The 15,637-nt window shown below is 43.4% G+C and overlaps 1 protein-coding gene across 1 annotated transcript; it reads left to right on the top strand.

The window, feature by feature from the left end:
• The first annotated feature begins 8,846 nt into the window (after positions 1-8,846).
• Nfil3 (nuclear factor, interleukin 3 regulated) lies at positions 8,847-10,693 on the top strand. Its single transcript, XM_013506902.1, has one exon. The coding sequence runs from the start codon at positions 9,011-9,013 to the stop codon at positions 10,400-10,402; it is 1,392 nt and encodes a 463-aa protein (XP_013362356.1). The 5' UTR covers positions 8,847-9,010; the 3' UTR covers positions 10,403-10,693.
• The last annotated feature ends 4,944 nt before the right edge of the window (positions 10,694-15,637 follow it).

The raw sequence follows: 15,637 nt of genomic DNA on the forward strand, positions 1-15,637 counted from the left end.
GGGTCCTGGCGCCGCCGAGGCCCCGCTGCGCCGCCCACCCCGCGGAGGCGCGTCTTGGTGAGCCGAGCCTGGCTGCGGGAGGGGACGCGCAAGTGCGCCCCGGCCGTAGGGGACCCCAGGGCGGGCCCACGCCTCCGCAGGCCTCGCATCCGAAGCCAAAGGCACCTTTGTTCAGGAGTCTGCTGCATTTCCGAGTCCAGCTTCTCCGCGCGTGGAGGGGAGATCCCCCTAGTGTCCGCTGCGCCGGCCGGGCCTCAGCGCAGGGAGGGATGGAGAGGACCGCCCTGCTCCAGCGGGCCAGCTGAGCCTGTGTTGCAAGTTTAATTTTTAAAATCTTCATGCTAAGGGAACACTGGTCTACCAAGTTCAGAACAAAATAAAATCACAACCCCACCAGACACTCGTGTCTCACCCTAGAAGTGCAGCGCAAGGTTCTCCTCTTGGCTTGAAGACTTCCAGACCGGCTCGCGCGGAGGATTTACAGTGGGTTCTTGGAGAACACGCGACCTGCTCTTTATTGAAAACAAACCCAAGACCTGGCTTCCACGGGGTCCAGTGGACACCCCGTCCCCAGTCAGTGTCCCCATGCAGCGGCTGCAGTCCCTTAGACCTGCTAGATGCTGTCCCTTTCAACCAGCCTTCTGGGCAAACCGAGGAAATAAAATCCGTGGAGGGCCTGGGGCGGTTGTGAAGCCTCGGGGCTGACCAGGACCAGGACTCTGGATGAGTCAAAGTGCCCTCCTGTTGCCGCACCAGGGTTTCTAGGCTTTCATACTGAGGGCTGATGTTGGTGGTAGGCCTGTGAAGATCTGTTTGGGGGTGACTTCTTGTTACAGTGGAGGAGTTGCTTCTCTTCTGAAAACCAGCGTTGATTTCAGGTAGAAGGGAATTCCTCATGGGATCAGAGGCCCTCAAATGCCCCCGTCCCAGTGTTGATGTTTTGGGAAACTTTGAAGAACCAGAAAAAGGAGTTGCTGATGGTAGAACCAGCCTGGCCCTGTCCAGTTAGTTCTCTGGAACTTACTATGACCTGTGTCCTTGGCCCTGAGTGCTCTCTCTGCTTCTAAAATGAGGCGGAGGTCAGCAGGGGCAGGTTATGGGGTGCTCGGCTTTGTGTGGTTGAAAACTACAGCCAAGCCCTCTCGGACCGAGTTTTTAATTCACCTATGATTAAATTTTACCGGGTTCACACTGAACTTGTAACACAGGGCACAGCTTCAGAAGGAATGGTGGAAGGCTAGAACTAATAGCCATCATTTCCTTCACACTGGCCACTCTTCAAGACAGGTCGACCAACACTGCAGGTGCTTAGGACAGGTGGAGGGCTGGCCTGTCCGCACTTTATACACAAGGAAATGGGAGGTGGGGGAATTGACTGACAGCCCAAGCCCCGAGCTGAAAAGATGGGGAGCTGCACTTGTCACCCCCACCTATTCCTCCCTTCAGTGAGTGTGAATGTCATTCCTTCCTTCTACTCCTTCCTTCACTATAGTTTTTGAAACAATTTCCTTTCTGTGTTAGAGCTTATCTTGGTTAAATGCAATTATAACATCACTGTGATGCAACACCCTGGAAATTAACACGCTTTGTGAGAGCCCTTTCACACGTTGAGCAACTCCTGACTCATCCTGCACGGGCTGTTCCAGTTGACCTTGCCCTGGTCAGTAGAAGCGATTCTGAAGTGCAGATGTGGCTGTGGCTTGGGGTGGAAAGGTGCAGTCATAATGCCTCAGCTTTGTTTTTACCCAAGTTAAAGATCACACATACTTCATTATTTCCATTGTAATTCAGATAGCGTTGATGCTGTTAAATGTTGAATATTTTTAATTTCTGTTGAGGAATGAGTGCACACTTGGGATTCAGTTCAAACATAACAGAAACAATGTCATTGAAATTTCCTATAATACTCATTTTGTTGTTTTTGTAAGGTATGCCTGTGTCTCACAGGGTTAACGCATTGTGTGGTATCCTGTTATTTTTCTAAATTATATTTGAGTTGATTTTTATCCAGATCAGACTTGTATGAGAATGTTGCAAGACAGTGACCTTTGATCACAGACATTACATAAGACTTTCTCAGTTTCAAAATGAACTTTTATTACTGCCACCCCCAATTATCTCTCATATTTCTTTGCAAATAACTTTCCTGTAGTTAAAGTTTTTTCATATGGTTTTAATTAGAGAGCGTAAGCTTGTTTTTAAGTTTAGTAGGGATTTACTAGATGTTATTCATTAATAATCTGTGCTTTGAGGCCCCAGTTTCATTGGAATAGAATGATGTTTGTAAGCCTTTTAGTTATCAGAATATTGTCTTTTATTAACTTTCTGGGGATCTGAAACTGTAATTAAGTGGCCTTCAAATTAACCCTAAAAATAAACATTTTTTAATCCACTGTATTCATAAGACATTTAGTAAAATCACTGACATTTGTAATCATCTGCCGGCAGGGAAAGTTAACAAGAAATTAAAAAGCCACACTAGGGAGAATTGGGATGATTCTTCAGAACTTTCCCTGCCCACTCCTCCCCAAGCCCACACCATTTCCCCCCAGCATTGTACCATATTTCCTATAGCAAGCAGTTATTCATTATAGTCCTTCCCTCAAAAAAGTGATCGAGGCGTTGTTGGTGTCCTTTGAGATTTCTGATTAGTTGCTAGGCTGGTTAGTTATCTTTTCAGATACTTCAAGAATAGTAAAGATCCCCATTTCGAAGTTTCTGTAGAATTTAAAAAGTACATTACTATTCCACCTCCCCACTGCCCATTACTCTCCTCTGTAGTGACTGCTGTCTCTCTTTCAAGACATGAAGTTGTTTTTGTTTTGCGGTACTGGGAACTGAACCCAGGGCCTTCACACCAAACTACACAGCCTTTTTATTTTTATTTTGAGACAGTCTTGCTAAATTGCCTAGGCAGTCCTCTCTGCCTCAGCCTCGCGGAATGCTGGAATTACCTGCGTGTGCTACCACACCCAACTGATTAATTGTCTCTGTGCACTAGTGTGCATATGCTGCTTCTATGCGGCTTTCAGAATTAACTTTATTGTGCATTAGGTTATAAACACCAGACTCCCATAAAGACTCAAACTGCTCTTTTTCATATGGCAGTTACTGAATTGCGTCAGTGCTACGATACAATGTAATGTTATTTTTATTAACTTTAAATATAAATTTCAAGTAGGCCTTTGTTGAATGTGAAATATTTTCATTTATGGTAAATCCAATCAGGTTCTGAAACGTTTATTTACGGATGATCCCAAATGAAAAAAAAAAAAAAAATAGGTCACTGTTTTGCTGTGGTGGAAGACATACTGGCAAAGTGTGAGTGTGTGTGTGTGTGTGTGTGTGTGTGTGTGTGTACATGCACTCCTTGTCCTGGTGCTGTGCATCTAATTTGAGGTTTAGTTTCTTGCTTGAGACAGAATGATATTATCAGTGTGCAGCCCAGGCACCTAGAGAAGTTTAGTGTAGTTTTTTCAATCTGAAGAGCCTTTTCCTTTGAAGTGAAATTAGAAAATCCCCTTGCAACTTTGGTGTTTCTGACTAAAGTTTTGCATCCCTCATCTTCCCATGGTTGTACATGTGAGTTCTTTTATTTTGCTTTTAAACACTAGATTGCTTTATTACCCATGAAAAGAAATAAAGCGTTTCATTGATGAAACATCCTGGATTTTACCCACAGTAAAAAAAAAAAAAGAAAAAAGTATAGTCTAACATTTTGCTCGTATTGTTAGTTTAATAGTATAAAGAGCTGTGAAATTGACAGATTAATTTTTTTCTTGAAAATGGCACTTACCTGCAAAACAAGCAGCTGCCTTCTTAGTGGAGAGATAGATGATATATAGTTTAGCATAGCGTAGGTTTACCATAAGAACAATTTTTTTTTTCTGTCATGGTATTTATGTTAACATCTGAGAAAGTTAATAGTACACTAAGAGAATACAGAATAATGAGACATATTTCTGTATAAATCTTTGCAAACCATTAAGTATATCAAATATGCACTGTATATTGACAATATTAAGATCAAAATGTATAATAGAAGCAGTTGCAACAACACATAGCCTTTAGGAGATAATTACTCACAATATGTCTAATAGTGGACTACAAGATCTAAAATATTGGTAAGATTTTAGATGCTTGAAACAAATTTATTCTTTTTTGTTTGGGAAAAAGAGTGAACTGTCCCACATTATTTCTGTGAGACATTGGTTAGGGAAGAAAGACGGTATGGTTTTTATCATGCTAAGTAACTCTTCAAGGATAAATTTGATTTAGAGTTTAGATTGTAAGGTTGTTTTTATTTGGAGAAATTTCTAAACCAGGTCTTTTCATTACAAACAGTGTTTAGGGCATCCGACTTCATAACCTTAGCAGCTGTAGCAGCAGCGTGTGTGTCAGGAAAGGCATCCGGCAGTGGCGGCATTGTCATGGTAGCGTGGGGAAGTGTCAGCTATATGGACTATTCTCTCACAGCTTTCCTTTCATTCGTGTTCTTCTTTAGAAGAAGTTGTATCCCCTAATAGGTGTAATGAAGTTAATCATGCCAAATACCCAAACGTCATAGAATTGGCATTTAGTGTCAGTTATTCACCAAAGAAGAAACATAAGCAATGACTAATCTACCACAGCATTAAATGTTGATTTGAAAAGATGACGCACAGATGAAGTAATTGTTAAATTAATCGTAAAGGAAAATACTTGGATTTGAAATAAAGTCATTAGGTTAGCATAAACACTGATGTTTTTAGAAGGCATTGTAAAGGGTCTTTGCTTCAGCCTTCATGTAGGTTTATTGTTAAGGGATATAAACACAGTCTAAGCCTATAAACACAGTCCAAGCCAGTCCTCCTGTGGACTGCAGTGTGACCACACACTGGTCACTAAGTCTCTCTTCTATGGATAGGGCCAGGCGACAACACCACCACTACCCTTGCTGAAAGTGGATGCACATTTTGGTTTTGTGTAGAAAAGAAGTCACAGGTGACAATGTCCACTGCTGTGTTTCTTTTTCCATATTTTGACATAAATAGGACTTAAGAGATTCCATAGAGATGCAAAAATAAAATTTTCTTGGTTCATTAAGTACCAGCTTCCTCTGAGGAAGGTGGAAGACACCTCTAGGTGCTACCTTTGCTGGCTTAGGACAACATCTGCAGTTAGGGCAGGATCTAACATGTCCTGATGATGGTGCATATGTGACTCAGAAATGAGGGTGACTGGCAAGGACCGGGTGTCTCCGAGACCATAAGATGGGTAATGAAGTTGGAGTCCAGGCTGGGCTGGGATCTCAGCTTTGCCGTTTAATGAGCAGTGTGACACCAGACAGGTGGCATCACCTCTTTGAACCGTAGCTTTCTCATCTGAAAGTAGTTGTTGTGAAAGTCAGTGAAATAAAGCAGCTTAGCCACCCCCTCGTGCCTGTTGCATAGTAAGTACATAGCACCAGCTGTGGGTATTTTTGTTGCTACCACTGTACCAAAAAACCCCAGGAGTATTGGGAGTGACCTGCCCATCCTCAGGTTCTGTGCCAAGGCAGTCCCGGGCCTGTGCCTTGGCTCTAGCTCAGCACCCAGTATAACAAGGTGCTGCATAGGTCTTGTATAAATCCAGTATGATGAAAGAAACCTCACTAATAAATCGAACACTTCTTATAGGATTCACACAGAATGTTAAAAAGAAGGGATCCAAAAAGTTTTGTAGTTATCAAGTGCTGTTTTTAAGATGGGTGGGCGATCATGAATCCAGTGTTGAGCACCTAATTCCTTCATTTTGTGGCTAGAATACAAATATGATATCAGCCCAGGAGCCCTTCACAGGAGCATAAAGGAAAATGCTTAGGAAGATGCACAGCATCCAAAATCAGAGCCTCTCCGTTACTCAAAATGCTGATAAACTCAACTTCTGCAAGATTATTTGATAAACAGTGCTACAGAAAATACCCTAAGATGGTTGTAGTGATTTGCCAGTGGAGCTACAGAGGCAGTGAGATGTACAACTTCATAGAAATGGGCAGTGAGCTGCAAGTAGGGAGAAAATGAAAAAGAGTGAGCCTTTTGGTAAAGCTTTGTGTGTTTTCTTTTGGAGTTGTGTGTTTTGCAGTACTGGGGATTGAACCCAGGGAGACTGATCCCAGCATATTGTTGTTGTTGTTGTTATTATTATTATTATTACTATTACTATTTTGAGAGTCTCACTTAGTTGCCTAGCTAACCTTAAACTTGAGATCCCACTGTCTCAGCCTCCCAAGTAGCTGGAAGGAATTATAGGCTGTGGAGGTTTAATGTACCAAAATTGTAGAAATGAAAAATGTAATGTACAGTATTGAATACATGGAAGAAAAAGGTTAAGGAAATTTTAAGGTGAAGTTATTATTTTAGTCATTGTTATGTTAGTTAAATTAAAGTGGGATTATTTCCCTCTATGGCATGGTGACAGCTGCCAGCCCCCACCTGCACATTTATACCTGTATATTGTGTACACCTATGGGCCAGGAAGGTGAAAAGATGTCAGCTCACTCTCACTCTATGTGAAGAGAAATCACGAAAAGTTTAGAAGACTAACCAAGACAGAATGGTGGAGTATGTTAATGATGTATGATTTAAAAAAAAGAAGAAGAAGAAACAAGAAAATGCATGGAAGAGATAGACTTTTTCTCAAGTGGAAAAAATACTCAGAATAGTAATATCCAGGGGATACCATATGATATTTAACAACTAGAAGTTTTAAAAAAGTGTACCAGCCAGACAGAGTAGCACATGCCTGTAATCCCAGCACACTGGGATGCTGAGGCAGGAGGATCCTGAATTTGAGCCCAGCTTGGTCAATTTAGAGACTTAGCAAGACCCCTTTTCAAAACTAAAATATAGCTGGGCTGTATTTCAAAGTGGAGGTCCTGGGTTTGTTTCTCAGATCTAGAAAGAAAAGCGCCTTGTGAAAGGTCAAGGTCATCATCCTTCCTGAACTGGAATTGTTTACTCTTTGCTTTGGTTGATTTCACTTGAGGGGTGAAGACCTAATTCTGAATCATAGAATACAAACTTCCACAGGAGGAATGACTCTGTTCAATATGGAGAGAAAAATGGGCTTTGTGTTTGAAGACAGAATCTAAGAGGCAGTGATAAGGAGAGAGGTGTTGTCCTAAGTGATCAATACAGAGTTTCCATTTGTGTGACACCACTGCAACTGTGACGCACTCCTTGCCCTCGTTGCCCGTAAAAGTGTCATTATCAGAAAACAAACAGAAACTTGGAATTAATGGTCACATATTTCTCTGAGCTGTGACCAACAATTGCCGGGAGCATATTGGCTCAGTTAACAGACAAAACCTGACAAGAAGCCCCTTCTTCATTCTCATCTTGGAATTATTACACCGTGTCTTCTACTGTACTGGAAAAGGTAAAAAGAGACTGTCGGGCTTTTCCAGTGGATAAAATTAAACGTCATTAATCATTATGAAACTATGCATAAGACAAAAGTAGTGACGTCAAACAGTCATTAAATCTTTTTAATATGGCAGTATAGAGTGCCAGTGCGTACAGAGAGTCCTAGTGAAGAGTTGGCTGTTCACGTCTACTTTGTGAAAGGTATTACCAACTGGAAAATTAATTGGGCAGAGAGTCAGGGTCTAGAGGCAGACCCAAAACTACCACGAAAGGAGTGTTGCTGACCCCTAACATGGATTTATTATCATATGTCAGAGCAATGTCAGGGGCCCGGAAGCTCAGCTCGGTGGTAGAGCATGTGTGAGGTCCTGGGTTTGGTCCCCAGCACCAAAGTTTAAAAAAAAAAGGCAAATGTCACACCAAACGCACATTATAAATATTTCACTCGTGGGAGAAGAAACTAGTTGATGATTCTGTTTTTGAGTTCTTGTATTTTATTTTAAACTAATTAGTAAAACTGAAAGAAGTATTTTTCCACAATTGCACTGTCTTGGTTTAAAGTAATTTTAAGTTTCAAGAGGAGACTCCACCAAAAAAAAGCCCTTTGAACAGTAACTGTTTATTTTAGTCCAAAGCTACTGTATAACTGAATCCTATTAGGACAGAATTTTCAAAACCCAGAAAAATACTTTGAAGGCTTCACTGTTTCCTTCTGATAAATCAATGTGAAGGGATCAGAAAAAGGGATATTGCTGATCTGCAAGCACAGTTGCTTCTGGGGTGCTGGCTGTGAAAGGGGCCTTTTCATCTGGCCGGGGTCATCACCAGGGAGTTTGTGGGGCCACCAGCTCCATACACTGTGTGTCCACGTGGAGATGAGGGGACAGCTCAGTTGTCCTTGTGGCTTTTAGTTCTCTGGACACAAAGTTTCAGCTCCTTTTGTGTTTTATTTTGTCTGTGATTGCAAAACTTGTTTATAGATGTTAGAGGACTTTACTTAGTGGAGTTCCTTTGAAGAGAAAGGCATGTTTGCTCAGCAGCCGTGTAAATGTTACCTGAAATTATTCAGAAGTGCCACAGTGTGTGAGTGTTATTTAGAAACTCACCAACCAGAGGCGACCTGTCGTTTCTTTCCGGTACTGGCCCACCTCCACAGACCACACTGACCAGCTCTTGTTAAACACCACTGTCCTCTACTCCCAGCTCGAAGATTCTTTTCTTTTGTTTTATTTAGTTTTTTCTTATTGTGCTAGAGCACACAACCCCCTACAGATAGAACCTTTAGGCTCTCCATAGAGAAGTTTGGGTACTTAGGTTCTTCCAAAGATTGCAGACTCTTGGAAAGAAAGAACTCTGTCCTGCTCATGCTTATATTCTCCAGGTGCTTAGCACACTTCCCTGTGTGTAATTGGCACCCAACATCTATCCCAGTGAGTAACTGTTTCTTTTTGTATGTTGCAGATAACCAGAAGACCCTACTCTCTTCAATGAAAGGAGCCTGTCAGATTTATTGCAGAAAGTAGAACCAGGGAAGACTGTTGATGGGTTTTCAAAGCATTTGAGAATACCAGGAAAAGAACTTGCTCTCCTCCCCTGTGCATATACATAGAGTAAGGCTGCTTCTGATGCAGCTGAGAAAGATGCAGGCCATCAAGAAGGAGCAGGCGTCTCTCGACGCTCCCAGCAGCGCAGACAAGATGATGGTACTGGCTGCGACTTTGCCCGAGGTGCCTGAGGACCTGTCCACAGCCGAAGAGCTGCTTCTGGGTGAAGGAAACATAGGCAAAAACAAATCTTCTGCCTGCCGGAGGAAACGGGAATTCATTCCTGATGAGAAGAAGGATGCTATGTATTGGGAGAAGCGGCGGAAAAACAATGAAGCCGCAAAACGTTCTCGTGAGAAGCGCAGACTGAATGACCTGGTTTTAGAGAACAAACTAATTGCACTGGGAGAAGAAAATGCCACTTTAAAAGCTGAACTGCTTTCCCTGAAATTAAAGTTTGGTTTAATTAGCTCCACAGCATATGCTCAGGAGATTCAGAAACTCAGTAATTCCACAGCTGTGTACTTTCAGGACTACCAGCCGTCCAAGTCCACATCCGTGAGTACATTCGGGGATGAGCCGGAGCCGGCGCTGGTGGCAGGCAGCTGCATTTCCGTCATCAAACACTCCCCGCAGAGCTCCGTGTCTGATGCATCCGAGGCGTCCTCAGGGGAGCACACCCGGGAGAGCCCCTTGCAGGGCAGCTGCAGAAGTCCTGAGGGTAAGTTCCAAGTCATCAAGCAGGAGCCGGTGGAGCTGGAGACCTTCCCAAGGGAGCCCAGAGACGACCGGGGCTCCTACACAGCCTCTATCTACCAGAGCTACATGGGAAGCTCTTTTGCCGGCTACTCACACTCTCCCCCTCTCCTGCAAGTCAATAGATCCTCCAGCAACTCTCCAAGAACCTCTGAGACCGACGACGGGGTTGTGGGAAAGTCTTCTGATGGGGAAGACGAGCAGCAGGTGCCTAAGGGCCCTATCCACTCTCCCGTGGAGCTCAAACGCATGCACGCCACAGTGGTGAAAGTCCCCGAGGTGAACTCCTCTGCCTTGCCACACAAGCTCCGGATCAAAGCCAAAGCCATGCAGATCAAAGTAGAAGCTTTTGACAATGAGTTTGAGGCCACGCAAAAACTCTCCTCGCCTGTTGACATGACGTCTAAAAGACATTTTGAACTCGGAAACCATAACACTGCAACCGTGGTCCATTCTTCCCTCCCTCCTTTCTCAGTGCAGGTGACAAGCATTCAAGATTGGTCCCTCAAATCGGAACACTGGCATCCAAAAGACCTGAGCAGCAAGACTCAGAATGGTTTCAAGACTGGAGTGGTGGAGATTAAAGACGGTGGGCATAAAGTTTCCAACTCAGAGAACTTGTACTTGAAGCAAGGGATAGCAAACTTATCCACAGAGGTTGTCTCACTTAAGAGACTTATAGCCACACAACCAATCTCTGCTTCCGACTCTGGGTAGATGACTACTGAGTAAGAGCGGGCGTTGAGAAAGATGTCATTTGCAATAGATCAGTACGTTTTGTATTACTCTGAGTTCCCACTGGACCTGTGATGTCATTTCACTGTAATGTGCACGTCGTCTGTTCCATGTCTGTGTGCACAGATGATGCGATAGTTATGTCCTCACTTTGCCTTGTGTATAGTCAGATAGTCCATACAAAGGCTGTACATATTGAACATTATTTTTGTTGTCCTGTTATAAAGTGTGTAAGTTACCAGTTTCAATAAAGGATTGGTGACAGACACAGAACATCTACTCCATTGCACTTGATTTGATGGAAGAAGAATGGGCAATTTTAAGTTACCAAAGTAGATATTGAGGTATCTACATTTTATTTATGTGGGGTGGTTTCATTCCCTGAATAAAGGAAAACTGAAGTGTAAGTTCAGCAAATAATTTGTTTTTCCAGGCTATAAATAGTATTTTCGAGCAGTGTACTAAGTTACTGTCTGTTGTACAGTTTTCTGTAAAATTGTTTTCTCTGTATATATTTGTTTTTAAGTAGAAAAATGCAAGTTGTTTGGAACCGGCCCATCCTTAGTCATCCCCCTTTTAAGTATGACACATGGTTGTGGATAGTTGAGTCACTGACCCACTTAAGTGAAAGACTGTTTCGAAAGAGTGGATAAAACTGAGGATGGAGACATTTTTATATTATTATAAATCTTAACAGTTCTAGAATGTCATAGTCCAGGAAATTAAGCTAAATACTGTTTTCAGAGAAAACATCAGTTGTCACATACCTATATATACGTGTGTATATATATATATGTGTATATATATATATATATATACACACATATAAATATGTATATAAAGAGAATGAATATGAGTATCTACAAGAACTTCCTTTTTAAGGATTTGTTTACAGGCAAGGGATGTAGCACAGTAGTAGCGCATTTGCCTAGCATGCACAAGGCCCTGGGTTCAATCCCCAGCCCCACAAAATAAAACAATAAAAAATGGTTAATAAAAAGTACAAATAATAGCTCTTTATCTTCAGGCATTAGTTTAAAATTATAGGAGTCCAGAAAAAGCATCACCCCAGTGAACTGGGGATGAGAACAGCCCTGATCATGTGTTCAACCCGCTCCATTCCTGGTGTGGAGAAGGCAGCGTCACCACACACAGGTCAGGTGTGCCACTGGTAGCCACACATCCCTTGGGGAAGAGTAGAGGCTCAGTAGGTGACTTCTCCCCAAGCCCTGTTTCCACACTGGCCTTTTTTCTGCTCGAAGTGAGTCAAGGGCCTGTGAGCACAGAACAGGTGCTGATGTCTCAGCCGTCGCTCACCCTGCTTGGTGGCCCTTGGTAGGACAAGCTGGCTGCACCCTGCGGTAGTGTCCCGTCTGAGGGCTGCAGTCCCTCTGACTGCCCTCTTTAAACCAAACCCTGGGGGCTGGGGATTTAGCTCAGCGGCAAAGTGCCTGCCTGGCAAGCGCAAGGTCGTGAGTTCCGTTCCCGGTACCGGAGAAAAACCAAAAAAAAAAAAAAAAAACCAAACCCTGCCCTGCACTGCCCTTGCCCTCCTACACTTCCGTACTGTATGGCGCCTTGCATGACGGAGGGTGACTATAACACTCAGGACTCTCTCTTCCCTTTCACCATAGCAACTGCTTTTCTTGCCAAATTCCAGCTCCCTATACACAGAGCGTGGCCGAGCTTGCCTTTGGCCTCTCTTCAGTCTTTTTGTTGGGAACCCTGAAGCAGAATAATCTAAAAATGTAAAGCAAAGAAGGGGTAAAATCCTGAGTAGGAACCAGGACCCCAGGGACTTAGGCATTGAAGTAAAGTCAGGCTGCTACATTTAAAAAGCTAGGCTCTGGGGATGTAGCTCAGTGGGAAAGTGTTTGTCCAGGGTGTGCAAAGCCCTGGGTTCAGTGCTCAGCACTGAAAAACCAAAGCACTGAGGAGAAGAACTATTAATAAGCGAACTACCGTAAATCCCTAAGAACGTTCGAGTTGCAATCTTTCACAGATACGCACTGGCCAGGAATTACAAACATTCCTAGATGTGAGCAAATCGCAGAAGCAGCTCCTGTGTCTGTTGGACATTGTCACGGCTGTGCTGCTGGGTGCTTACTGCACAGTGCAGTAGAACAGTACAGTCAGGGACTTTGTGTGTGTGTGTGTGTGTGTGTTTGGCGTTTTTATGCTTTACATTGTACATTTGTATCAAAGGTGCATAAGAATTACTTTGTTGGACTTAGCAACAAAACAAATCCAACTCAGGAATGTTCTCCCAAAACAACTAGATCTTCATAAATTGGGACTTCCTGTGTTACAGAGGGAGAACAGGTCTAGTATCCTCCCTTGCTGTAGGTCAGTGACCACTCTGTGGAATGTGGCCTTTGTAAAGGCAGATGGGATCCTAACTCTCCTCTGTCCCTGGGGGCACACATGATGAGAGCCTCAATAGAAAACATCCCAAAGGAGAAGAGAGACTTCACAGCCATAAAATAGGAGAAAATATTAAGAAAACTATTTACATTTTCCATGAAAAGGATGAACCTTACATCCTGGGTACTGAAAGGAAGGCAAAGAGCAAGGATAATAGCAAGAAGGGAAAACCTTGAGTTATTTTAAGGTAACACTTTGTGGCTCTCAGAACAAAGCAGAAGAAAGTGCTTGCCTGAACCTAAACACCTCCACTATTTTTTTGTTTTTGTTTTAAAACGTGGTCTTGACATGTTGCCTAGGCTGGTCTCCAACTCTTGTGCTCAAATGATCCGTCTCAGCGTCTCAGTGCTGAGATGAGAACTCGCTGTGTGTCCCATGTTAATTGCTGAATATCAGCCATCACTGTGAATATCACCTGAGTGTTATGGTGTAGCTGTCTTCCTTAGTGTCATTTTGCCTTATTTCAGGGAGGTGGGTTTAAAATACTATATGAAAGTAAAAAGAACATCACAAACCAGCTGGGAGCCTAAGAAATAAAGCTACACAGTGACACTTCTGTCTTAAGACACCAGCTGAGCAATCCGTACCTCCTCTCCTTCCCACCCAGAGTAGCCCCAGGTCATAGAAAGCATGTTTAAAACCAAATCTAGGACCCTGCTCAAAAGTAAGATACTAACCTAAGAGCTCCAAAGGTCTTAATTTCCAGAAAGGTGAAATTTCAAAAAGGTGGCTCTCGGGTTGGCCTGGGGAGGGGAGAGGAAGCTGCAGGGAAGAACAGTGAACAGCCACTCCCAGAGGACCTGCCCAGTGCCCAGCACCAGGAACGGCCTGGTGTCTGTGCCTCTGACAGGAGAGCTAAAGAACAGGACTGGCTCCTGGGGGCCCACCCGGGGCTTTGCTTGCAGGGCTGTTGCAGCTTGCGGGCTGGCCCTGTGCTGGGATGGGGAAGACCAGCTGTATATAGCTCCATTGGGCCCCAGGAGGAGGCACGGGAGTCCCCAGCCTGTGAAGCAGGAGAAAGAAGCTGAAAAAGAACTATAGTGACGTTTCTCTGAGAACGAGCAAAACTGTCCTTGAAGCCTCCACTGCCTCTGCTAACTTGTTAGTTACATACCGACTTTATCTTCAGAACAGAAGTGCTCACCTGTGTGCAGGTCTTCCAGCTTTTGGCGGCTGTCCATACAGCTCTTCTGAAATCTAATCCATCATCAGTGGACACCTTTTAGCACACCACCATTGTTTTTAAAACCTTTTTTTAAAAAGTACTGTGTTAGATTATTTTTTAAAAAAAACTGGTAGCTATTAAGCTTGTTTTTGAAAACTAGAAATTACCCCTCAAAAATGAGATGGAGTTGTTTAAGAAATCTTATGACCACTGCAGTGATCCAGGCCCTTCCCCATCAGCCAGTTGCACCAGCAAAGTGTAAATGAGAGACACTCACCACAGATGTGGAATTACTGGGATACTCAAAATACCAGAGAAATAAGAAAATTCAAAATTATGGCTGTTTAGTCTTAGAAAAATGTGAACTAGAATGTCTGTGGGAAGGTCATTTAAAAATACAACTTGTTGAAAGATGAGTGGTATTTTCTACAGGGGGAATTTATCCTGATTGTAGTGAACACAAAGAATTATTTTGAGAACTATTGGAGAAAATTCTCAAGATACTGTGTGTATACTGTATCTACCCATTCCCCTGAACAAATGTAAATATTATGTATCACAAACACGCACCAATAAAATCGGGGAATAAAGAAGCACAAGGAGGATAGAAGAAATGTATATATATAAAGTATATTAGTGGGTCCCGCTAACATGTTAATTAGCTAACATGCTAATGTGCATGTTTCCATGCACATTATGATGGCTGAGCTGTGATGGTTACTTGAATGGATTAACACATGTCTAGATGCATGATGACACTGTTAGGGTGCATCTTGTCCCGGGGTCACCGTGGATGTTTTCACAGCTAACACAGATGCCAGGAGCTAGAGACAGGTGGGAAGGCTGGTCACTGGCAGTATTCTCAGAGATGCGTTATTTCTCTGGCTTTTCCTCTCACTTCTACAATGGGGTTTCTGCCTCGGAGCCAGCGTCATGCACTGAAACAGAAATATGAGCTGAAATAAATCTTTCCTCTGTTGGTTTTTCTCAGATATTTGGTCACAGCAATGAAAAGCTAGTGCACAAAATTTGTACCAAGGACAGAAAAAAACTAATGGAGATAAGACACGAGGCAGCAGATGAGCAGCCCAGGACAGAGGGCAGTGACTGCTGAGAAAGTCAGGGTGGCTGTAGCCATGGCGTCATCACCAAGGGACACCAGCATTCCTGAGTGTTGAGCATGGATATCATCACTGGCACACAAGCAGGAGCATCTGTCTCTACCAAAGCTCAGTATCCCAGATGGGTGTAACTGCTTTTTCCAATACCTGCCCACTGGAAAGGGAAACAGGTACTGTGGGGGAAGCAGTTGAATAAAGCCTAAAGCTCTGGAGATCATGAATAAGGCCTTTCTAAACCAGACATGGTGGCACACGCCTATCACCTCAGTTACTTGTGACAGGTCTTGCTAAATTGTCCAGGGTAAGCCTGAACTTGTGATCCTCCCACCTCAACCTGCCAGAGCTCTAGGATTACAGGTGTGCACGAGCGCGCCTTGCAGCACTTGAACTTTGAAAACCCATGCTTCTAAGACTTGAAGAACATCTTGTCTAGGTCTCATGCTAATTATTAGTGAAGGTGAATTACCACATGGATACTCAGTTCTGTGCCACATGCTGTGGTAGAGA

This window comes from Chinchilla lanigera, unplaced genomic scaffold, assembly GCF_000276665.1.
Source record: "Chinchilla lanigera isolate Chin_1 unplaced genomic scaffold, ChiLan1.0 scaffold00114, whole genome shotgun sequence".
NCBI lineage: Eukaryota > Metazoa > Chordata > Mammalia > Rodentia > Chinchillidae > Chinchilla > Chinchilla lanigera.